The sequence below is a fragment of the Dermacentor andersoni genome, chromosome 5, assembly GCF_023375885.2.
Source record: "Dermacentor andersoni chromosome 5, qqDerAnde1_hic_scaffold, whole genome shotgun sequence".
Lineage (NCBI taxonomy): Eukaryota > Metazoa > Arthropoda > Arachnida > Ixodida > Ixodidae > Dermacentor > Dermacentor andersoni.
The window spans coordinates 152,105,481-152,130,325 of NC_092818.1; the positions used below are offsets into that span (position 1 = coordinate 152,105,481).

General features: G+C 45.2%; 1 protein-coding gene across 3 annotated transcripts in view; it reads right to left on the reverse strand.

Moving 5' to 3' along the window:
* Nucleotides 1-24,845, reverse strand: part of LOC126531404 (cell adhesion molecule 3-like) — a 486,943-nt gene that overhangs the window by 25,791 nt on the left and 436,307 nt on the right. For all 3 annotated transcript variants that reach the window (XM_055071147.2, XM_055071148.2, XM_050178917.3), the window contains 2 exons: nucleotides 14,667-14,791; nucleotides 2,414-2,693 (listed from right to left, as the gene is read on the reverse strand). In XM_055071147.2, coding sequence (XP_054927122.1) covers nucleotides 2,414-2,693; nucleotides 14,667-14,791 — 405 coding nt within the window. The remainder of the gene's footprint in view (nucleotides 1-2,413; nucleotides 2,694-14,666; nucleotides 14,792-24,845) is intronic.

The following is a 24,845-nucleotide window of genomic DNA, read 5'->3' on the forward strand; positions in this document are numbered from 1 at the left end:
TATCCGATCACGACATTATCACCGGGTGCATCACGCATCCATTTACTGAAAAGAGAACTACCATTAAGCGAATTCATTCCTACAATCGCGCGAATTTTGAGATGATTAACTCGGAACTACACACCTTCTCTGAGAACTTCCTGGCTCGGTGTTTATCACGCTCAATTGAACTAAACTGGCTGTCGTTCAAAACCACCTTGTCTCACCTTGTTGATAAGTATGTGCCAATCATCGCGATCCGACATCATAAAAATTCACCTTGGTTCACACACCGTCTTCGTCGTCTTAATAATAAGAAAAAACGTTTGTACCGCGAGGCAATGACCGCACGTCTCCTGTCATCATGGAACAAGTACAAGACTTGCGATAAAGAGTATCAGTCCCTGCTTAGAACAACCCGTCGTAATTTCTTCAGTCACGACCTGTCTACTATGTTAACCAATAATTCTCATAGATTCTGGCGCATTATCAATCCGAGTTCCTATCCTGATATAGTACTAATTAATGCTGACGGACAACCAGTCACTGAAACTGAGTGTTCACAGCTTCTGAACGATGCATTTTCATCAGCGTTCACCAATGAAGATATAACTTCTTCGCCTATATTAGAGCCATTGCTTAACATTTCCATGTCAGAAATTGTCATCAGTGAATCTGGTATTCTTGCCCTGTTGAATAACCTCAAAACTACTACTAGCACTGATCACCTTGGTTTCAATAATAAGGTACTTAAAAACACTTCTGTAAACATTTTTCAAGTGTTACCAGCCCTGTTTTCACAATCATTATCATCTGGCATTATTCCTCATGACTGGCGAGTAGCTAAAGGAATACCAATATTTAAATCGGGTGATCGCTCTGTCCCACTTAACTATCGTCCTATCTCATTAACTAGCAACATATGTAAACTTCTCGAGCACGTCATACATACACAAGTCATCAACTACCTAGAAGACCATATCATCTTCAAGTACCAGCACGGTTTTCGCAGGGGTTATTCATGAGATACTCAGCTCGCCGGATTTACTAACGATATATTTTCCGCATTTAACGAAGGATTCCAAGTTAACGCAGTGTTTCTTGACTTCTCTAAAGCTTTTGATCGCGTTCCTCATCACAGGCTTCTAAACAAATTAACACACTTAAATATTCACCCAAACGTTCTTGCATGGATTAAAGATTTTCTCTCCAACAGACAACAATTTACCTGTGCTAATGGCTGTAACTCTTCTTCTGTTCCTTTAACATCTGGAGTCCCCCAGGGAAGCGTCCTGGGTCCCCTACTTTTCTTAATTTTTATTAATGAGCTACCCAAATGTGTCTCATCTCGAATTCGATTATTCGCAGATGATTGTGTTATATATCATAATATTAGTAATGACGCTGACCGACTTTCCTTACAAACTGATCTTGATGCGGTGACCGCGTTGTGCTCCTCGTGGTTAATGTCTTTAAATACGTCTAAAACCAAGCTAATGTCATTTACCAACCATTTCACTCGACTTGCTACCACCTACTTTCTCAATAATGCTAGAGTAGAACTTGCGCCAACTTACAAGTATCTTGGCATTCATCTTCAGTCTGACTTAACTTGGCACTACCATATTAACACCATCTTAGCATCAGCTAACCGAGCACTCGGTCTTCTTAAGCGTAACCTCAAGCACGCACCTTCACACTTAAAAAAAACTTGCTTATATCACGCTGATCCGCCCAAAAATTGAATATGCTTCTGCCATATGGGATCCCGATCAAGCATACACAATCAACAACATTGAATCTCTGCAAAACCGTGCCGTTCGCTTCATCTTTTCCGATTATTCACGCTTAACCAGCGTCACATCGTTAAAACAACGTGCCGAGTTGGAATCACTATCACGTCGACGCCTAGTTTGCTCGCCTAACCTTATTTCATAAACTTTATCACCATTCCACGCTTCACGATGACTTCTTTTCACCACCCCCTGCAGTTTTCCCGCGCCGTGATCACGCTAACAAAGTAAAACGCAAATGTGCCGCTAATCGCTCTAGCAAAATCATTTATTCCTCGCAGAATAATAGAATGGAATAACCTACCATCACGCATAGCTACTGAAGCTAACTTACCATCTTTCCAAACTTTGTTGCAAGAAAACGGTTAGTGGTAGCAGATTAGTTATTACTTATTGTTGTATGCACATATTAACATATTATGTAAAATGTTCTTGTGTTTTCATGACTAAGTGCATATACCCCTTGTTCATATCTATTTATTTTATGTCCCTTGTGTGTGTTTATTTGATGTACTTTTATTTCTTGTGTATATTTCATGTTTTTGCCCCCCCCCCCCCATGTAATACCCTCGCGTGAGGGCCCTTAGGGGTAATGTAAATAATAAATAAATAAATAAAATGCAGCGTTATAGAGAGCGCACCTGTGACGACCAGCTTGAGCACCTTGGTCACCCTCCTGACGGAGTCGTCGTCGGCAAACTCTCGGCACTCCCACAGGCCGTCGTCGGCTCGCGTCACCTGCGTGATGGTGAGCGCGGCGGTGCCGTCCCGCGAGATGTTCCACTGGCGACGGCTAACGCCGCCGGCGCCGCTCGAGCCCACGTCCAGCACAACGGGATGGCCATTGCGCATCCACTGCACGCTGCCACCAGGTGTCTCCAGGAAGCATGGGATACTCAGACTCTCGCCGGGATTCACCACCTGTCGAGGAAGCAGATACGACTGTTTCGCACAATGTAAGGATTATCCCGAACAATCTTTCACTTCACTTTCCCGTCACCCAGTGCTGAGTAACTAAGGACAGTGGTGCAGCCAGAATGTTTTTTTTTTTTTTTTTGTGGCTCTCCACATTCCTATTGGTGCAAACCTAGGCATGGGGGGAGCTTTTTTTTCCTTTTTTACAGTGATTAGTTATCTTGTCTATACAACTGATCCTTTGTCCCTGACAGTTATCTGTCTTTCTTGCACAGGCGTGGATTCCAATTATACCGAAATAAGTATTCCTGCTGTAAACACATACATTTGCGTTTGGCTAATAGATATTCGATACTTATTCGTATTCAATTCGCATTCGAAAAAGTTAATATTCACCCATCTCTAGTAATTGTCTCTCAATATTTTTCCGTATCTCCCTCATTTTCTCTCTTTCACAAACACACAAATACACACACACACACACACACACGCACACACAGACACACACGCACGCTCACACACACACACACACACGCACACGCACGCACACACACGCACACACACACGCGCGCACACATGCACAAACACACGCAAACACACACGCACGCACACACACACGCACACACAAATGCACACATCCACACACACACACACACACACACACGCGCACACACTCGCACGCACACGCGCACACACGCATACACACACGCACACACACACACACACACACACACAAACGCCCGCACACGCGCACACACGCCCCCACACACACACACACACACACACACGCACACACACACGCACACACATACGCACGCATGCACGTGCACACGCCCACTCACATACACGCACACACACACACACACGCACGCACATGCACACGTGACGCAGAAAACGCGTCAGCCTGGGCGCCTGTGGTCTCACGCGTAGTTTTATTTTGCACTGACTCGGAGCATCAGTGCTAACTGAATCCATGGATCCATAGCGCGAGAAGCACACAAAGGCAGTGCAAAAACGAAAAACAAAAGAAACGAGAAAATAAACAGTGCACGCGTGGCGCCCTCGTGTAAACACTCTTTCCAGGTCACTTATAATGCGCGGTAATGGTTTTGCCGGTGAGAGAGCTGACAGGGGCATGAAGCCTAATTTCAACGCGTGCTATTTAATTAGCTGGTTTGTTTGCTGACATTGTTGACCTTTCGTGCTTTGTTTCATAAGCTTCGGAACTCATCTCATTAGCACAGGCTCAACAGCGGAAGAGACGAGCAGTGCTTTATTGTGGCGCACGCAGCTTATTTAATAGCGCATAGCCTGTGCCGCACATTTATGTTCGCGACAGTAGTCCTGACCAGTGGCGTAGCCAGGAATTTCGTTCGGGGAGGGGGTAGGGGGAGGGGGGGAGCTGCAACGTGAGCTGCAATGCTCACGTTGCAGCTCGGCCTCCTTCTTCCGAAATTTGTCGAGGGATCAAATACATAAATAATAGCTGCATTACCATAGCCAAGGATGCTGCAATCGAACGCACTGTAAAGAGGAGTAAAATATGTATTTTTGCATAAAAGACTACATTCTTATGTCCCAAAAATTGTGCCGCAAATAACTGATATCAATGCCTCCATGTTTTCCGTCTATTTAATAAGTAAAGAAAATATCACACGAACTTTGTAGCTACATCAGTTCGAAACCAGCAAAACAGTGCATGACACTGATGTGAAAAACGTAAAGGCCACGAAATGAACGAGTTGAGGACAAATATTTTAACAAAACTGTGTCCTTTAAGAACCTTGTTTACATTTTTGTCGTATGCAAAGGCCAAGGAAAAATCTCAATGACGCTGTCCTTCGTTAAATTGTATTGCGCAGGAGCAGCTGTCACCAATCGTGTATTGCGAGTAATTGCACCGAAATTATAGCCACAACAAAGAGCACATATATAAAGCAAGAGTTTTGCAAGATATAGATTAGAAATACAAAGATACAATGGAATGTACGAATGCGAAGATAACGTTTGATAAAGGGCAAACAAGTGTCCCTGAAACAAAGTTCACTGCATGTATACACAAGACTTCGCAACAAGATATTTAAATATGTATGTATGTATGTATGTATGTATGTATGTATGTATGTATGTATGTATGTATGTATGTATGTATGTATGTATGTATGTATGTATGTATGTATGTATGTATGTATGTATGCTTTATTTCCACAAAAACTAAATGCAGCCTTGCGGGGGTAAAGGGGGGAAAATTCTGCTCGTAGCAGCTTGACCAGCCCCAAATACCCTTCAAACAAGAAAAAAAAAGGAGCAGCAGAGCGGAAATACAGTTTTCCCAAGTACTTAATTATATATTCGAGCACTACAACATATCATGCATATATACGCATCGCAAATCAAGCGAATAAGAAAAAAGAAAAGCGAGAACAACAAAAGTAAGATGTGAGCAAGCAAGCAAAAAACCCACAAAATCTCACTGCACTTTATAAGCGTATAGGCATTCTACAACTCACATATGAAAGAAAAAAAATCAAGAATATCAGGGGAGAACAAGTCGCAATATCAATTTCATTAACAATAAGGTCATGTAATAACCCAGATAGCATGGACCACAGCATTTATGATGAATAGTTTGTGCGCGATTTTGGTACGTGCCAGTACCAAGATTACTTGTACTGTATGGAGTTTCGTTTAGCTTCAAGTTAGCCATAAAAATAATGTAGTTTATGCAAGCAGTAAACAATACTTTAAAAGGGCATGTTTTTTCAGTGTCTTAAGTTTATGAAATAAATAAGCTGCTGGGAAATCGTATGGTTTATTACAAATAGGTCGAAGAGCCTTCTTTTGCAGTATGTACAGCTTGTTGATATCTGCTTAGTGTACTCATGCTTAGTTATCTAGTTGTGATTGTCAAAAAAGTCTGATATTCTGCAAAAAATAATTTTTTCCGTACACTTAGAAAAGATGGGGAGAATAGACACAAGTCTATAATTAGATAAGGAAGTTTTGTCACCTTTCTTGAACAGTGCAACTACTTTTGCCATTTGCATTTTATACGGGAACACACCGGTAGAAAGGCACATATTATAAATATGGGCTAGTACTGGAGCGATTATATCTATTACAAATTTCACAGGCTTTATTTTAATGTTATCAGCATCGCAGGAGTTGCTATTATTTAGTGCGGAGAACAGTAAAATTACTTATGAAGTGTTTGTGGGATGCAAAATAATTAAATGCACACAGTTCGTTGTAGTGAAACGGCATGCGTTGTCATTCACGCTGCATTTAGGTGGATTAGCGAAATAATTATTAAAACAGTCGGCCAACTTCGCGTCAGGTATGTCCGCTCCATCAGAAATTATACGCAACCCTGCCACTGAATTGGGCACTCTATTCAGCAAAGAATTAAGCCAGTCTACCTATCTAAGCAAAAGTCACTGTATATAATGCGTCAAACAAGGCAAATAAGCATGCTGCACAATCAGATTCACAGATCACCGAATCCTAAGGCCCGCCCCACCTCCTCCATCCACTCCCCCCGATGCATCGCGCGTGACGGAAGGCGGCGCGCCTCCTCCCCGCTTTTCTCCCTTGCGCATACAAGACCGAGCCACTATCGCCGTCTCACCCATCCCCACCTACCCCTACGCTTTCACTCGCGCATACAGCATGCGGCGCGCGGTGACAATGTTATTGCCCTTGGACTTTATATAGAACATGACGGCGACGGCAGGAATGCGCCTGAAGTGTCCATATACTTGCTAACGCCATAATATAATCAGACTATCCAGCGATTGAAGAGTCCTGTCGCCCATTACTTCCCGCAAAAGAAGTAACAAAATTGAACTTTCGCCATGCGACAATGCGGTGCGTCGCAACAATGTATTTTTTTCTTTCGTGAGGCGGGGGCACTGAAATAAAAAAAAAAATTAAAGAAACGCTAAGGAAAGCCTGTTGGGCACAATCGAATGCCTACTTTGGGCACATGATGTGGCTCCAAAGCAATACGAAGAAAACGTGAGACGCCTGGTCCACAGAGAACCATACGCATACTTCTCGATATCCTACACCGGCGAGACAAAAGACTTTCCGGAGAAGTTGTGATAACATCTAAGGGAAGGTGATGACCTAAAACGAACGTGTTGCAATCAGGCGAGTCCCCTCAGTGATGGTGGCGAGCAACCATTGTTCCCTTTCTTGTCTGCTAGCCCAAAAGCGTTCAAAACTCTGCCACGCGAAAATCCACTTGGCCAGAGAAAAGCGAACGCACACCGAAGTGCGCCTCACGGTGATCGGGGCAACACGAGAAAAATGCTTGAGCTCCAGCCAACGGGTAGCGAGAACAAGAAAATTGAAGGGGCTCAATGTGTGCTGGCGAATAAAAGTCAACTTAGCAAAAATAAATAAGAATGTAGTTACCTTTGCTGGCTTTAGTGTCTTGACATGGATGCTTTGGCGCAGGTGAAAATTTTTGATATTCTTTTGTATGTATTATATTCTTTTGCATAAATGAACCGCCACAACGCTTCGTCTCATCAGACCTCACTGCATGCTTCGTCAGGCTGTCTGATAGTGCGTTGATGTGGCTTGTCTCGTTGTATGGTCCGATGTATGACTTTAGAAAAGTCAATGCACCTTTGAGGTCAAATGTTTATAAGACATTAAACCCGCAAGGTTCGAGAATTGAAAATCTAAAGTACGACTTTGGAAATGTCAATGTACCGTTCGCATCAGAAGTTTATGAGAACTTTATGCCCATAAAATTTCAGAATTGAAATGCATGTGCTCCGCAGATTCTGCGGCCTCCGTGAGATGCCGCGACGAGCCCGCTCGCCCTCAAAACGCCTTTGAAAATTTGGGCTTGCATGGGGCTCCTTGCGTTATGTGACTAAAGGTGCACGGGCGTCGCCACGAAATCGAGGCCGAGTTCACAATGTCCACGCCGAAATGTCTTTTCGAGCATGGAAAATGCATTCTAGAAAAAATCGAGAATGATTTCCGGCGCCGAGGGTTGTTTTGGTCGGCTGTGCATGAATGCACGAAAAGAAATTTGCGGAAGGGGGGAGGGGGGTCTGAAGCCCCATGAGCCCCTCCCAACCTGGCTACCACTGCTTACGAGTACAGACTTTTGGGCTAGTTGATTTGATACAGTTAGAACGTTAGCATCCGTCCTTGTTCTTCATTTACCGTGTCACCTAAGCGCTATGTTCTCAATAACAGTGGTGAGATTTTCTCTCGACATGGTGGTTTTTCTGAAATCACTGCAGTGCAAAATTAAACAGCGCTGATAACACTAGCTTGCTACAAACGTGCATTTGCAAGCTGGTGGCACTGCAGTCGAGGCATTAATTCAACTGTCGAGTTGCCTTCGTTTTGTGCCATGTGTTAGGTACAAGGATATTTAACCCAGTGAGTGCAACAACTGAAAACACCACAGTGAGGTGACAAGCATCATTACCTAAACAGTGCGGACGAGAGCAAAGCAAAAAAAGAATTATGGGGTTTTAGGTGCTAAAACCACGATCTGATTAGGAGGCGCGCCGTAGTTGAGGACTCCGGAATAATTTGGACCCCCTGAGGTTCATTAGCGTGCACCTAAATCTAAGTACATGGGTGTTTTCGTACTTCGCCCCCATTGAAACGCGGCCGTCGTGGCCGGGATTTGATCCCGTGATCTCGTGCTTAGCAACCCAATACCATAGCCACTAAGCAACCACGGTAGGTCTAGAGCAAAGCAGGCCACAGCACAGAAGACCACAAAACACAAGCGATAACTCACGACTATACAGCTTTAATACCCGTGACTCATGCATCTAAACAAGAGTTCGCACATTATCAGCCATTGAATGGTTATAACACCGCGTATGACAGAGTGTGATATGTTGTATACGGTGAAGTGCTTCTACAACAAACGCCTCTAGAACAAAATTACCTGTATAACGAAGGAAAAATTCTATCTCGGTTCTATTGTGATGTGTGCGGCATGCGACCTTTTTAACGAAGTGACCTTTGCAACGAATAACTTCGGAGGCACTGAGCATTTCGTTATAAAGGCATTTTATTGTATACAGCTAGTATAGGCATAGTCAGATACTTTTCAGCAATCTCTGGCGTGTATGGCTGTGAAAATGTAGTGATCGAGCAAAAACGAAGCTCGCGAATAAATAAACGAAAAATACGGCTTAGGCAATCCCACAGTAACAAAAAAGTAAAACAAAAAAGAAAAGAAAGGTTGTTGGTAGTTGTTGGCCATTGCAAACAACACAGCCGTGCACCTGTTTGGGTAGCGAGAAAAAGTCATTGGCTGGCATTTGTAGTCAAATGGCTTCAGATGAACGTTTCAGCACATGTGTTCCTAATTCTAACACCAACGCAGTCATGTGTTCGTGTTTATTTATTAAAATTTAAATTACTTAAATACTGCAGCCACACCTTCGAACTCGGGACACCGTTAAGGAACCATTTAGTTCGTAAGAACTACTCGTCGTTGGCCTGTGAATATGAATGCTGCCGCAGGTATCATAATTGGATGGCACCTATTCTCATGAACTCCTGCAGCCTACACACTGTTTTGTGATACTGGCTCTGATGCAGATTTTATCGCGGCATTCTTCACGAAAGTACCGAGGCCTCGTGATTTTGTTTAGCCTAAATGCGTCTAAACTAGCAAGCATCCATATAGGCCCAAACAGTGAAACCTTCCTTTGCTTCGGCCGCTTCCTTACCTTACGTGAGGCCTCCTTACAGCGAATTACCGATGGAGGAAGCGAGCCTACTGTGAAAGCTCCCATCACCCGCCCTCACGTGAGGAACGGTTCATCCCTTATAAGCATCCCTTATAATCTTTACGCAAATACTTCTTTTTATTCAATAAAGGAATAGTTGGATGGTTACTTAATTTTTCAATTGAACTGCTAATATAAAGATGCGTGGACGCTTTCTTCCAGTTTTGCTTAGTCAACGTGGGAAACCAGAACAGTCGAGCACAACAATTTGATGTGTGCCAGCAACATTGGCAAGCCGACGTCGTGAAGCACCACTTATGCCGAACGTGCGACTGAAACGAACGCTGACGCCTGGGACCGTGCTCGCGTTTCAGCGCAGGCCGGTGGCAGCGCGTACGCGTGTGCAAAGGTGATGTGGGCCAGCATTGAGGTGAAGCGCTCGTTCAGGGCCAGGCGCGGCGTAAGGACGCATGAAGGTAACTTCGGAGCTACCTTACGCTGAAGAAGCACCAAGGAAGCCTTCAGTGAGGGCCCCCCAGTAAGGAAGTTTTCAGCGCGACATGAGGCGGCCTCACCGCAATGAAGAATCCCTTAGTGAGGTCAGGAAGATTTCATTGTTTGGGCCATAGAAAACTTTTCTGTACCACGGCCACACGGTAATGAGGTTTGCAATGCACGGTTGTGAAGATGCTTTTATCTGTAGCATGACTCTCATTATTTGACACTTCTCTCCTCGCTGGCACAGAGACCTTGGGCTGCATTTTCGAGACTGATCAATACTCACCAAGTGTGTATAATATCAAATTAAGCTTCAGCGGCTAAGCCGTCATTTTCCTTGTGGCGCCTCCGACACCCTTGGCCCATGTCCAACAATATCTAAAATAATGCTTTTAACATGTTTTTGCAAATACTAAATTGTTAGGCTCACACTAAACGACAGCGGCTAAACCTACTAAGCGCAGGCACACACGCACGCACGCGAAGATGCGCGCGCACGCGTCTGTGGCCTTACGCAGTGGTGAACGACAATTAATTCACTGATTCTATGCTCGAATAAGCATGCGTCTTGGAATTTTTTCTTGGCGCCTTGTCTGATTTCGAGTCTGAAATGTGTTTGCACATCGGTTTGCGCGCGCTGGCATCTTCCTTGAAAGAGTAGATTACCCACCGCAGCATTGATATGGCGTTGGTGCGCTGAGCATGAGATTACGTGTCAAATTATGATTAAATTCTTGTGTTTTACGTGCCAAAACCAAGACCTGATTAAGACGCATGCCGTAGTGGGAGACTCCAGATTATTTTCGACAACTTGGGGATATTTAACGTAGACCCAGTGCACCTGGGCCGCCTCGGCCGTATTTCGCACGTCTGTGAAATAAAAGTCGCCTTGTATTGGTATACTTATATATTTCGTTCAGAACGTTCTACATAACTGACGTAACTTGGAGTTCTAGATCATAGGTAGCCTGAACAACGCCAGCGCGCTGTGGCCATTTAGCTGTCTCACAGGCAAGCATTCGCGGTTTCAACTTCCATTCAGTAATTGCACTGATCCCACTGCAGCTGGAGCTTTGAGATCTCTTGCACGATACGATCCACTCGATTTGTAGTGGCCACCATCAAGCCTACTTTGGCTAGCGCATAGAGCGTTTGGTTAGGCGTAGCGTAGAGTGATAAGAGTGAAAAACGCATTTTTACGCAACGATATACTTTTCCCATTCATGTTTGCTTTCTTTTTTCTTCTCTAGTTATTATGCAGTTTGTGCTCCTGGCACTTTACTGCTTGTATCTCGCTCTCAGAATGCCGATCTTTCCAAACTTTCAAAGTGGCGATACGGCTGCTGTGATGTTGCTGCCCGTTGAAACAGGTGGTTTTCTCCGTATTGTTGAAGCCCTCATCTTCAGTCGAACAACTTTAGCGGACACTATATATGTCCCACTTGGTCAGTTTTCAAGCATGGCCCACTTTTGGCGTTCAACATGGTAAGGTATACATATTCAGATGTACTGCATTCCTTTCCGTATTTTGGATGAGCACAAAGGTAGGCAGGGTAGCGTAGGCGATCGGTGCTCCACGTCTCTTGCCTGGACCGTTAAAAAACGTTGTGCCGTGCCTTTTATAGAAACTACGCACCGTGTTTGGTTATTCTTGTGGGCTTAACATTGTAACTCTTTCTTCGATAACATCTGAGAAATTATGTAAAATATAATGAAACTCAAGTTCGTTGCAAAGGAGCATGCCTATCTGACAGCTTCTGTGGTAACTCGTGTTCTTTTCGTGGCCACACATAATCTTGCTGTGAACTTAAAGCTTGGGTAAACAAAAGACGTCTCAGAACCGCACCGACCGCACTGAATGCGATCAAAAGCACACCTTTTATGTATATCGGCTGGCTGTAACCGCTGGTTTCTATTTCCGTCAGTGGCAGCCAGAAGTGTCAGAGCTTGATAAAGCTATACTTTCTCTTTGTTTTTCTTTTTACCACTTTTTTGCCTTAATCGTCATTTTTATTTCCGTAAGCTCGTCATTGATAGCGCCTTAGCAAACATACCTATAAGTGATACGAATTAACGTAGAGCACGTCCTTCCAACCTTTCCACGCGATGCCATCATCATCATCACCATCACCATCATCATCATCGTCATCATCATCATCATCATCAGCCTGGTTACGCCCACTGGAGGGCAAAGGCAACTCCCATACTTCTCCAACTACCCCCGTCATGTACTAATTGTGGCCATGTTATCCCTGCAAACTTCTTAATCTTATCCGCCCACCTAAATTTCTGCCGCCCCCTGCTACACTTCCATTCCCTTGGAATCCAGTCCGTAACCCGTAATGACCATCGGTTATCTTCCCTCCTCATTACATGTCCTGCCCATGCCCATTTCTTCTTCTTGATTTCAACTAAGATGTCATTACCTCGCATTTGTTCCCTCACCCAATCTGTTCTTTTCTTATCTTTTAATGTTACACCCATCATTCTTCTTTCCATAGCTCATTGCGTCGTCCTCAATTTAAGTAGAACCCTTTTCGTAAGCCTCCAGGTTTCTGCCCCGTACGGGAGTACTGGTAAGACACATTTGTTATATACTTTTCTCCTGAGCGATAATGGCAACCTGCTGTTCATGATCTGAGAATGCCTGCCAAACGCACCCCAGCCCATTCTTATTCTTCTGATTATTTTAGTCTCATGATCCGGATACGCGTGATCCGGATCCGGATCATATAGCGATGCTATATAGCTACGCAAATCCTTCTATCTATAGGTTTAGCCCTGCTAGTACGGCGATTTGTTAGGTTTAAATCACAATATCACAGAGAATGATAGAGACGTAGGTGCTGTGTCATAACTATCCATTCCTGTTGTATTACGCCATAAATGTCAGTAATGGTAGAAATTCTTGGAACATGGAAGAAGGTGCGCTGCGCAAAAGAGGCTTAGGAGAAAAGGCGACCACTATACCTATACAATGCCTGTAGGAAAACAAGTCATGCCCTTACCTACCCCACCAACTTCCAATGTCCCAAGAAGTTTGCTATTCTTGATGTGTTTACAAAGGTCTTCGATGAGGTTACCACGCCCACATTTGCTCCAACGGGGACCGAGCGATAAGCGTAGTAGTGACCGCCAAGTTATGGCCGGACTTTCTCTGGCTCATAGAACCAGCTCGCAGCTTTATTTCCTCCGCAAACGCTTCGCACCCCAATTACCTAACGAGCCTTTAAATGACTCGCCACGGGAAGGGACCACAAGGTATTTTGCACTGGCGTCTTCCTCAAATCGCTTCGTAACAATGTTTTACAGCGAGCTGATGCGGGCGAACACTTTCCTTCATTAAAGCTTTCGATTGGCTAGGATGCTTTTATTGTAAGATTATGGATGGAGTTATGAAACCAAACCAAAGGGCTTCGAATTCACACGAAAGGCAAAAAAAGAGTTAAGTCTAGCTAACACAAATATCAGTGTTACAAAACATTAAAAACACCACTTTTTCTTAGAAAAGGAGGTTTCTAAACCAAAGAATGACGTAAGCCTGAGAAAACGGTGCCGATACCACTTTGAAAGTGCGAAGCCAGCTGTCAGAAGTCATGTGCTGAAGTACAGAAAGCTCCCAACGCCTTAACGGCAATGGACAACGATCACTAATAACTGTCCGCTCTTCGAAACGTAAATAAAATGCAGAATAATTTCTATTGGCGGATAACAGAGGGCCTTCCTGACCCTGCTATCGCTTGACCCCATGGTACATGGGCCCGCATGATATGCGTGCTGCGCGGTGCTGCACACCTGTGCTGGCGCAGCAAGTACGACCCAGTATCCCTTTAAGGCAATCTAACGTTTATGCACTGTGACAGCAGTCGCAGAGTTCATGAATGACACACAGGTCAAGTGTGTCGTCCTTTGCTCGCAGACGACTTTTGAACTGAAGAGAGGTGCTTTTTTCAGTCGCGATTTTCATTTGTGATTTTCATTAGGAGTAAGACACTTAGGACAGCTTGCATGAACATTTAATAACGCAAATAATAACGAATTCAAGAACGCGTTCTAGTGTGGACTAGGAGTTGTCTAGGGAACATTTAAGAACGCGTTCTTAAATTCATTATTATTTTCGTTCGTGCAAGGCGCCGCTAATGGGACAGAAAGAAAGTTAGCAGATTTTCGAAAGCAGAATTTACTTCTCTATTAAGAGATAATTCTCGCTCCTGGCAAAGACAACAGGAAAGTGTCTTTTCATGGCATCATCAACACTACCCGCTAGACATCGTCTCTGTTCATCGTTGGACATGGGAATTGCAAAAAAAAAAAAGACATAATGAATTTGTCTAAAAAAACAAGAATTTGATTTTTTTTAGGAACAGCTACGGTTAATTTCAGCCTATATGGCAATAAAGCTACAGCTTTGTGAGTAGTTTCGTAGATTCAAGGGTTGATCCATCGAGGTAATAAAATTGCCCAGGAAGTTAACGTTTTATAACCACATGCCTGAAATTCGCTAGAGATGTTTCCAAATGGGACGTTTCTTTGTCGAACCCTAATGAATAACTAAGTTTTGGGGCTGGATGGGGTTTTCTTCTGTAACTCCGACGCCTTTTGGAGTTCGACAGAGAAGAGCGTACCCCCACCGAGAGCGCGGGTCACGTGTCTCGCGTGCCTCGTGTCCCGCATTTCTGGATAGATGACCAAGACGACAACCGAACGTGCAGTCAACGATCTGATGTGCTACGCTGTCGGGCAGCAAGGCACGTACCTTTTCTGGCGGTTCGACGTTGTTTGCTGCGGAGCCTCCGGAGCCTGGCGCAGCTGGCGTCGCCACAATCAGGATGGCGCCGATCACCGCGGTCAACAGGGCTTGCCTCGCTCCCAGCGCCAATGCTAATAAGGAGTAGGTACAGAACAAGAATTGAAATCACAAAAGCTTTAGACACGGGTAAATTAAATGCGCGAAATAACGTTATATCTGTATGATTTCTGTGACTGTTTGCCTTTACCACTTGCTGTGTATATCACCACGAGAAACATTGCTGTGAGGGAAAAAAACACACAGACTTTAGAATTGACAAATAGAAAAACCTGGAAAATAATGCAACCGCCAAGCACTTGGCACCAATTTGCGCTACGGGAGTTCGTTTCGAACTGTATTTTCTTTAATTTTTTTTTATTTTGCTATCCGAACACAGCAGTGAATGCCTTGCAACAAACCCCCCAATATTTGTTCCGCAGAACGTGCCCTGTTGCATGCTCTGTCATGTAGTTCTACGCAATGTATCTCACTGTATGTGCTGCACGCAAGTACAATGGCCCTTGTGAAGCCTGCCGGGCTCAGCCTGGTTAACCTCCCGGCCTTTCCCTTACGGCTTCCGTCTCTCTCTCTCTCTCTTTATTCAGTTACGAGGATGTCCTCCCAGTGTTGTCAACTAATGGCATTGTAACATAGGTTGTTAAGTAAGCTGTTACAGGGAGATGATCATTACTTAATTCTGAATTTAGGAAGTAAATTTGGCTAAAAATTAGAGGTAATATAATTATTATAAGAGTGTTTGAGCCGGCCTAACTTTGAAACGAATGAATGAATGAATTCTGTGGTTTTACGTGTCACAAATACGATTTAATTATCAGGCACGCCGTAGTGGAGGACTCCCGATTAATTATGACCACCAGGGGATCTTTAGCGTGCCCCCATGCAGGGGCCTAACTTTGAAATGTACTGTTTGACTACGCGGGAACGAGTAGCCGAACTCACAAATAATCCAGGCTCTCCTACATACATATTTATCGTAACAATAAGATAACGCTTAGCCCAGGGCTAAGTGTTACACAGACCTGCCTACCCTTACTGAACAAAATGAAGGCGCTTCCTGCGGCGGGCTAAATGATCCTGCTTGTTTCTGTTATTACATTATTATTATATGCTTGTTTCCAGCAGCATATGAGAGAATGACGTAAAGATGCTTTTAGGCGTGAAAATATTTATGCCCGCACAGCACGTTTTGTCCACTGACGTTAGCCCAAGCACGATGTGCAGTGAGGACACCAGAAGAGTATTCGGAACGAATTGGACGGGAAATGAGCCTCGTAGAGCGGAACCGCAGCATTTGCTTCATCAAATAATTTGTATATATTATAGCCAGGATTGGAAGACATACTTTTGATGGAACACTTGTAAGTAATCTGTTGATTTGTAACCATCAGATAACAGATAACGAAATAAAATTACCAGTTCTCTTCCATGATTATTTTGTCTATTTAATTTCAGTGATAAAAATCGACAAGAAACTTATGAAAACTGAACAGGACCAACTTTTTATTAATTTACTGTCATGGAACACGTGCCCTCGCTAGCTATCACATTATCCTAGCGGTCGTATTAAGTTTATATGCGCTGCTTGCCTCTAGGATGGAATGACAACGCGCCCAGAAAACTATCCTACTCAATTACTAGGGATCATGATAAGACAAAAAAAAAATGCAGGTAAGAGAAGAAAGACGAGTGGCTAGCTATAGAAGCTGTTCAAGCTTAGCGGAAGCTGTACTTAATGTACACATTAAAAAGGCTTCTCTCCAGCCAAAATTATAGGAGGCCGCGACCTCCAAGTTAGTATGAGCCGTTTTCTGAAACGCGACCACTGCTTCATTGCGCATGGCAACGTTTATCAAACAAATAACATAAAGCCTTTTCTAAAGTACAACGAGTGCGTTTCCCAGCGCAGAGGCCTCTTCTTTCTCAAATACATTTATTACACACCCGCGCACACCACGCGCTGAACAGATTGAAGTTAACGACCCCAACACAATTTTACTGAGTGTCTAGACGTCTTTAAAATCTGCATTCGCGCCCAAACATAGTTCGCGCAGATTAAGTGAAACGAACTTGAAGAGTCTTTAGCTGGCATCACATTGCCCACTTGTAAATATCTGAATAAGTATGCCGAGAAAAGAAAGTTCAAGTGCACCCACTAACGCTGTGAATGAGCGTTGCATTAATATTACGTTTTTTTTTTCCCTCATCGCCTCGGGGTCGACCGCGAACCACGGTGCTGTCGCGGCTGCGACTGAGTGCTCCTTCTCGGTGAATGCCGCGCTCGGGGCACGATCATCAGTGGCTTCGCTTATTTTACGAGTTTCTTTAGGCTGCGGGGGTTAACGACGCCGAGCTGGTAACTAATAGAGGCGCCGCGTGGGGGTAGTTCGAGGTTCCCCTTCGTCTTCGCCCTTGTTTCTCCATATTACCCTTCTCGTCCTTTCTCGCGAGACCTCTAACAGTACGCGCGGAGCGGTATAGCGGGTGAGCCCGTGCCAGGCTTCGAGGCGAGCCACAGCTGGACTTAATTCTTCGGGACGCCGTTATGCGGCGCTAGGCTCTAGCGGTACTTAAGCTCGCGCTGGGTCGTCAGCCAGCACTCCGGAATTACCGAAAAGAAACAGTTCATGCGAGCTAAAGGAATCACGCCAAGGAGAGCGAAAGAGCAACATACAAAAGAAAGCAAAAGAAAACAGAAAATGTGGCTCAGCTGCAGTTGTCGCTCCCCTCAGGGGCCCTTTCTCGGAACGAGAAAGAAAAGTTCCTCGAGCCACCCTCGCTTATAAACAAACGTGTTTCTCGCGCACCTACGCGATGCGCGCATCCGTAAAGCTGGCTGCAGCGAGGACTAGGGAGGTGAGCGAGAGTAGGTGTGCGTGAAAGAAGAGGTTCGGGAGTAAATTACTCTGCTTACAGGCACGGAACTGGCAATTAACTACCTCTGACCCTCTCTCCCCTTCCCCATGGGGGGAGGGTCTCCTGCCATCGATTGCTTCCGCTTGACTTGTGGCTTAGAGGAGACGATGAACGAAGAGGAAGCGGCGATGCGTCGGGCATCGTCTGGATGCGCGACCGTTGTCGGTCGCCGCTGGACGCGTGAGAGTGAGAAGGAGGGCCGGCTCGAGCAGTGCGAAAGCGACAGGACCGTGGCACGCGCCGCGTGACGGCTGCGCGAGAACATAGTGCCGGATCCTGCTGAATTTTCCCCGCCCTCCGTCGTTTCTCTCCCGCATCTACCTTCGTTTCTTTGGTTATGTGCTCCTGTTAGCCCTTCGTATCACCTTATATCCCGCTTGGCTGGGCAGGTGGCTACCCCTTCTTCTTGTTTTCGTTTCTTCCTCTTCATCCTCTTACCCCTTCCCCGAGTACCGAAGAAGAGGGCTTCTCCTTTAAGTTGCTCATAGTTTGGCGAAGCCAGCTTTAGCAGTTGTCTTCGAGTTCGGCACCCCTGCACGCTTTCGTCGACACCAAATGAATCGCTGAAATAGTGTAACTAATTATAGTGAGAAACTATTTATTGGTCACTTGAAAGCGACTGCTGCCTTTGGTAATGGTCATCATGTCTGTGCACTCGAGAAATGTTTGGCAAAGAAAAATGACGTTGGCCAGATCTGGGTCGTTCCTTTCATCACATGGTTTTATACTCACCTAGCCAATTAACGCAGTCTCGGAGTGACAATTACAAAAGTAATCAATATGGCCTCAAGCACAATGTAAAAAAGTAATATGTTATGTTAGAAATGTTGCAGAAAATTGGTGCTAGTCATGCACCACCAGAACTGAAGATAAAATAAAGGTAATAAAGTTGTGTACTGTATTGCCGATACCAGAAAGCCAACTCGCATGCTCTCTAATTCATGACCAGCAGTCTGTCGATAATAGATGGAGCTTATGATCGCCTGTGCACGCTCTGAGGAGTTACTACTCCTTGCAAAAACATGCGGGAAGTGTAAGAAAACGAAGCGAAATCCAAGCGGTGATGGGGAAGCGCAAGGCAGAAGTATTGAGAAGCTATAGTTATGATGCTGACGGAAGGCAGCTGTAACAATTCATCTGAAGAGGAGGTGAAGGCGATGACAGCTGTCAAGTAATGTGCATTTTATAAGCTGCCTATTGCGTTATCGGAAGAGGCACAAAAGAACTAGGACAATGTGCATCATTAGGCTGTAGTGCTGACAGAAGTAGCAATTTCTTACTAAATTAATTTGCAAATACAGGGTACTGGACATTCTATTTTATTTTGTTTGTTTGTTTTTCAACTTTTGTCTGCCGGATCACTTTTCCTTGCATCCGTACATATGATAACCTTGACAGGAAGCCGTGGTACTCGCCCATAAAACGCAGCGCAATTTTGCCAGGTTGTGAAGAGTGACTGATTCAAAGGGACTCCTCCTACTCGCTATAACCACCTGGCTAGTTACGTGGAATATTTCGGAGAATAGTAAAACGCAGCGCTACACCATTCAATCTACATTTACCATCCGGCCTCTCAAGTTGCTGCACAGTATTACCATGTGGACTACAGCTAGCGACAGTGTTAGCATACTCACATTCTTTGGGTTTGAAGTGGCAGGCTACTCCGTGTGAAACGTATAGCAATGGGACAAAATTATGCAACTCTTTTTCTAATCCTTCCGCGTGGGCGCCAGTTTCCCCGAAATGCTTTAAGCAACTACGGGTGTGAAGCCTTATATATAATAATAATTTAAGCGTATTGTCTTGTACTTCATTTACCGAAACAAAAAGTTGCTGGTGAACTACTGAATGAGTTAAATGTAACGTAATAGAACGTCTACCAGTAGAAAACCTGTGTCATCTGCCGTTCATGCGAGCCATGTGTGTTCTATCCTCTGCATTTTATGTTTGTTCCGAAGCCAGCGAGGTATTCTTTGTTTCTGTAGATGGCTAGCTCTGTCGGAACGAACTCTTAAATATTTAAGAGTCGATTTCTTCTCAATTTCCGCGTTGCCATGGGTCGCTAGCGTTAGGTTCTTTTTATATTCGCAAATCGAGCAAAGTTAAGAACAAGCTTCAAAATCCCACCAACCCCAAACAGGCGTGTCGACATAAACACTTTTACTCTGGCGCTTTCGTAAAACAAAAACAAACTCACAGCTTCATAAAAGCAAAGTGCTGGAGCAAGAGCACGCGGCGAGAACGCGAAAACGCTCTGTCGGCAAATCAGCCTCAACGGCCTTCGTTGTCTTTGCATCCTTCCCACCCCATTCGGGTCGTCGGTTCTCAGAAGACACGCGTTCGCAAGCTATACGAAGACATAGAGGGAGAGCTCCGTGAAAAGGGAAAAGAGAACGGGTCTCGTCATAAGGGGGATGAGTCCAGAATGGCTGAAAGGAAAGTGGGGGTGGGGGGGGGGGGCTGGTAAACGTGGGCGAGAGATGAAAAGCGGCGGCTCTTACGTTGGGCTTCCAACCAGAGAAGTGGGAAAAAAGTGCCAAGAACAAAAGCGCCCAAGGAGAGCGCGGACAAAGCGGGCGACAGCATGACGCAGTACTCTGGGGCACCGTAAAGCAAACACATCGGTCGAAGCTAAGGCAGGAAGTAGCGGTAGCAAAGGCCCCCCACGGTATGAAAGGAGGGGAAGGGCTCCTCTTCCAGCTCGTTTGGCAGCACGGAACGGACGCAGAAGCAGCAGAAACAACGGCACGTGAGGAGGCGCAGCTCTTTTTGCTGTCCTTCCTGGTAGACTTGTAGAAGGAGGGCGCTTAAGACGAACAGCAAGAGAACTATTCCACCCTTCCAAATTTATCTCCTCCCCGGGTCCTGGCCTCGCCGTGCACACCGGAGTTCTCGCAGCGCGCGCGGGTGCATCCATCTATCCGTCTACCCGAGCGAGCATTTGCGCTCAGCCGAGCGTCAGCGTGCCGTCGAGATAGGGCCTTATCTTCACGGGATCTTGACGGAGAGATGTTTCCCGTGGCGGCGGTGGTCGCCACCACGCTAGTGCCAGAAGCTACGTTCCCTCTCACTTTCCCCTTCAGCTCTCTGTTTCTCTTTCGCCTTTCCCAAGACCTACAGAGGAGCGCGGTACGCATTCCGGGCGTAACAGAAGCGTCGTGTCTGGACATCCGATCCTCGGAAGAAACAAGGCCAAAGGGCTGTCGCTCGTAGAGCTATTTCACATACTTGAAGTCACTGGCGTTTTCTTGCTTTCGCAGCTATCGCCTCATAGCTCGGTTCCTGTGACATCTTTCTTTTTTTCCTCCTTGTTTTATGCCCATTAACTGCGCACTTTGCTTTAGGCTAATTCACAATAGCGTACACCATTGTCACAATTACGGCTTGTTGACTGGGAACACACCCCAAAGTACTGCTAGCGTGGTATGGTCGTTCCAATTGCTAGGGTATTCGTCATGTTTATAAACGAAGTTTCGCATGTAATGTTCCAGTCAATCGAAATCTTTTTTCGATGTTCGAATAAAGATTTTGTTAACTCGACCCCGCTAATTCGCGGCAACATGGCCTTCCACAACATTGCACAGTTTCAAGTAAGGCAACGTGCAGTTCTGCTTCCACTCTCTCAAGTCTCGTCATTGGTTCATGGCGGGTACAAGAAGAATGGTGGCACGAACGCAAGAAGGTATTCTTGGAGATGGAACCCCGGGACCGGCGACACATGACGACACACATAGCCTTCGCAAGCCAGCACCTAATATAGCACGCACATCACGTAAAAGAGATGGACTAAGCGTAATTTTGCCGGAACAGCTTGAGCTCTCCTCTGCTTCATTTGTGCAATGTTCCGGTACGCCTTGTAAGAAATGACAAGCACTGTGCAGTGGAATCTCGTTTTCCATCTTGTGGTGGCGCTCACATCGCAATATCGACCGGCATGTTCTAAACGCAGAATAAATCATACACGTACTTTATTAACGGGCACTGTTACCGGCGCGATTTTGAGCAGAGGTTCTAGTGATAAAAGAACTTGAACACAAGGAACTGTGACTTTGAACACAGCCTGTGACTTTCACAGACTGTGTCAAGGAGAGAGACTGGTGGCGGCAAGTCCTACACAGTGGAGTTCTTTCCGATCAAGTACAGGCCGTCCAGAAGGCCCATGATACGGCGGTAAGGTTAAACCTTACTGTCCCGACGTGGGAGCCGCCTGCGTCAACCTAAGGGTTGATCTTCAGGACATTAAATAAAGTTCATCATACCATACCATACCATACACAAGGAACTGCGAAAAGCATTTTGAATGGCCCAGCTGTTTATGAAAAATCTCCAGATTGCTATATTAAAGTTCATGAAGAGAAGAAAAGAAATGCCATAATAATTACTGCTATTGGCTAAATTTATATTCTTACTTGACTTTGAAAACTGTTTGTGCATAAAAAAACATTTCGAAAACGTTTTATCACGTTTCAACAGTCCTCGGCATCGCGGTGACTGTGTGGGCAGACCGCAGCCGTCTAGATTTGGTTTATAACTACACCGGTTTCTCAAAATGACCAAAATTAGCCATTATAGCGTTTGTCATTTTTCTGTTTAGCGATTCTTGTATACCTTTACACTCGCCTCTTAAGAATAATTAAGGCGCACTCGTTGTCATACAAGAAACGAGTGCGCACAAAGTACCGCGTTCTCTCGAGCATTGCGAGACATTTTAGTCGAGATTTTTCTTTTCTTTTGCTTTTTGTGCGTTATTTTCTCAGTGCAGTGAGAGCATGCTTTCCGGGGCACGGTGGAAACTTAGAGACGTTTCTTCGCTCGGTTTTGGCTATTCCCAAGAACGTTGAACATGCCATTTTCGCTTTATTCTTTAAATTTATGGTGGGCGAGATGGACCCAGCGTTCAGCAATATCTAGGCTCGTTCTTGCTGTCTTTGTTTTTTTCTTCTCTCAAACAAAGCTCCTCGAGGTAGGGCTATATCTTCCTGGGAAGACAATCTTTCCAAGCGCTCTTTCTTGCGCCGCCGTGAAACTGGGGGATTTCCTTGCGTCGAGACACCCAAATCAGGCCACACGTGCGCTTCGCCGAGAGGAAATCGGGAAACGCTTCAACTCTTTTGGTACACTTTCGCGCTTCCCCTCGGTACCTCCCGTTCTTTCCTCCATGGCGATTCTTTACAATCCTTCAAGAGGCAGCGGGCTAACTCGGCGCGAAAGGACGCATTCGGTCGCACCTGCCAAGCGTCAAGCCTTTCCGCGCAACATCTACGCTACATTTTTTTCTTGTTGTTCCGCTCTGCCGCATAGCGCAGACAACCACTCTTGCGATTCCACTAAAGCGTTGTTTTATTAGATACGTTTTTTACCGTGTCTGTTTACGGACGCAAGCGTTCCCCCGTGTACACAATATGGGCATCTGTGTGCGTGCTTGTGTGTTTGTCAGCGAGTGTGTGTGTGTTTTGTGCGTTTCTTCTCGTGCGCGCCTGCTTTCGTAGGTGTGTGTTTTTTGTTTCTGTCAGTGCTTGTGTGTGTGGAGAGGGTAGGTTGAGGGGTGTGTTTTAAGCTAGTTTTTTTTTCTTTCTTCTTTTTTAAATTCATGCCGCACATTTTTCATCTCCCTCTCTCTATCTTTGTTACTACCAAACTACCCGCCCACTTCTCTTTGAGTGTGCGTCTCAGATCTCGGAAAATCCTGCCCATCTTTTTCAAGTCATCTCAGTCTGATGATGGCACTCTCGCCGGCATCCGAGAAAGATCCGTAGGAAGACAAGGCCGCTCTAGAAGCAGGCACATATACAGCGCAGGGAACGTTAGGAAACAAAAACAGTTCGCCCAACATACCAGCGCAAAATCACAAGAACGCGAATAAAAAGCGACCGAGCGAAATTCTACTGGTGAAATGAAACGCTGCAGCGGAGGCTGGGTCACCTCAGGAACGCGCAACATTTAAAAGGGAAAGAAGAAAAAGGATAGAAGTAGGGAACAAAAAGAAAGTGAGGGAGCCCGATTCTTGACGTTCATGGTGTTCTCGCTTCGCCGTGGGATAACACAAGCGCACATAAAAATGGGCACGCTTCATGAGCTAGATGCTCAAATTAACGTCATTTCCTGCGTCTGGCCCGAGAGTACAGGGTGCATATAAAGCACGCACTGTCTGGCAATTACTAGGCTATTCTAAGCTTGGAGATGAAGGGGGAAAAATGTTTTTGGTTTATCTGCGGCTGTAAAGCGGAAAACTGAAAATTTGAATGGCTTGGTCGCGCTGAAAAAAAAAAAATATGAGAAAGAAGAGTGCCGTATGGGCTATTTCGGAGAACATAGCACGCGTAATGCATTTTACTCCGTTTAAAATAATGCCTTCACTATGCGACTTCAAGGTTACCACAACCTGTAGCACGTTTTGAAATAGTGCTCATCATCATAACTGAAGAAAATTAGAGGGCTCTTGGCATGGGTAGTATATAAGGGTCTTAAACATTGCTTCAGAACACTCGCAAATAGAAAGAAAGAGAATGTTGATGTTATTTCTTTTAGTAGGAGTGTGTGTTTTACGATACTTAAATTTAATGGTGCCGTCAAGTTATCTGAGATGCTGGAAAGTTCTTAACTTTCCAACGTGAACGAAACAAATATAGGTTACATATATGAGCGACCTTTTCTGATCAGGTCTATAGCTCTTAAGTAACATAAGAATACAAGAATATAAGAATATATATATATATATATCGCGACTTGGGAACAGAGTGGACATGTACCTTTTATAGCACTGGTGGTGTTTATGGCAGTGGCCTGACTAAGAGGTGCAAAGCATTCAGTGGCCTTTAGCGAACCTTTAGACCTTTAGACAGTATACTGCCGGCAGTAGCAACCGCTATAATGCCCGTACACAAACGATAACAGCGTGGCCTCCGTGATTCTCGCTAGGTATAGAGCTGCTGATGCAGTTCATGCAGAGCAAAATGCCTTTGGTCACCTTTGGCCTAGTGCAAGCGCAACTCGTACCCTAAAGCCCTTTTGTTGCGGTTCCTAGAGCGTTGGGCCCGCATCATCCGAACGGCAGGGTAGTTTCCTTTAACGAAACCGCGTCACTCGCAAACACCATCTCGGACAGCAGCCTGTGTGAGGCGAGGCGAGGAGTCTGCCCGCACGGGGTGGGAGTGACCGCCGGCGATGACTAAAGAGACCCCGCCGGGTCGTAACATCGGGGCTTGGGCGTTC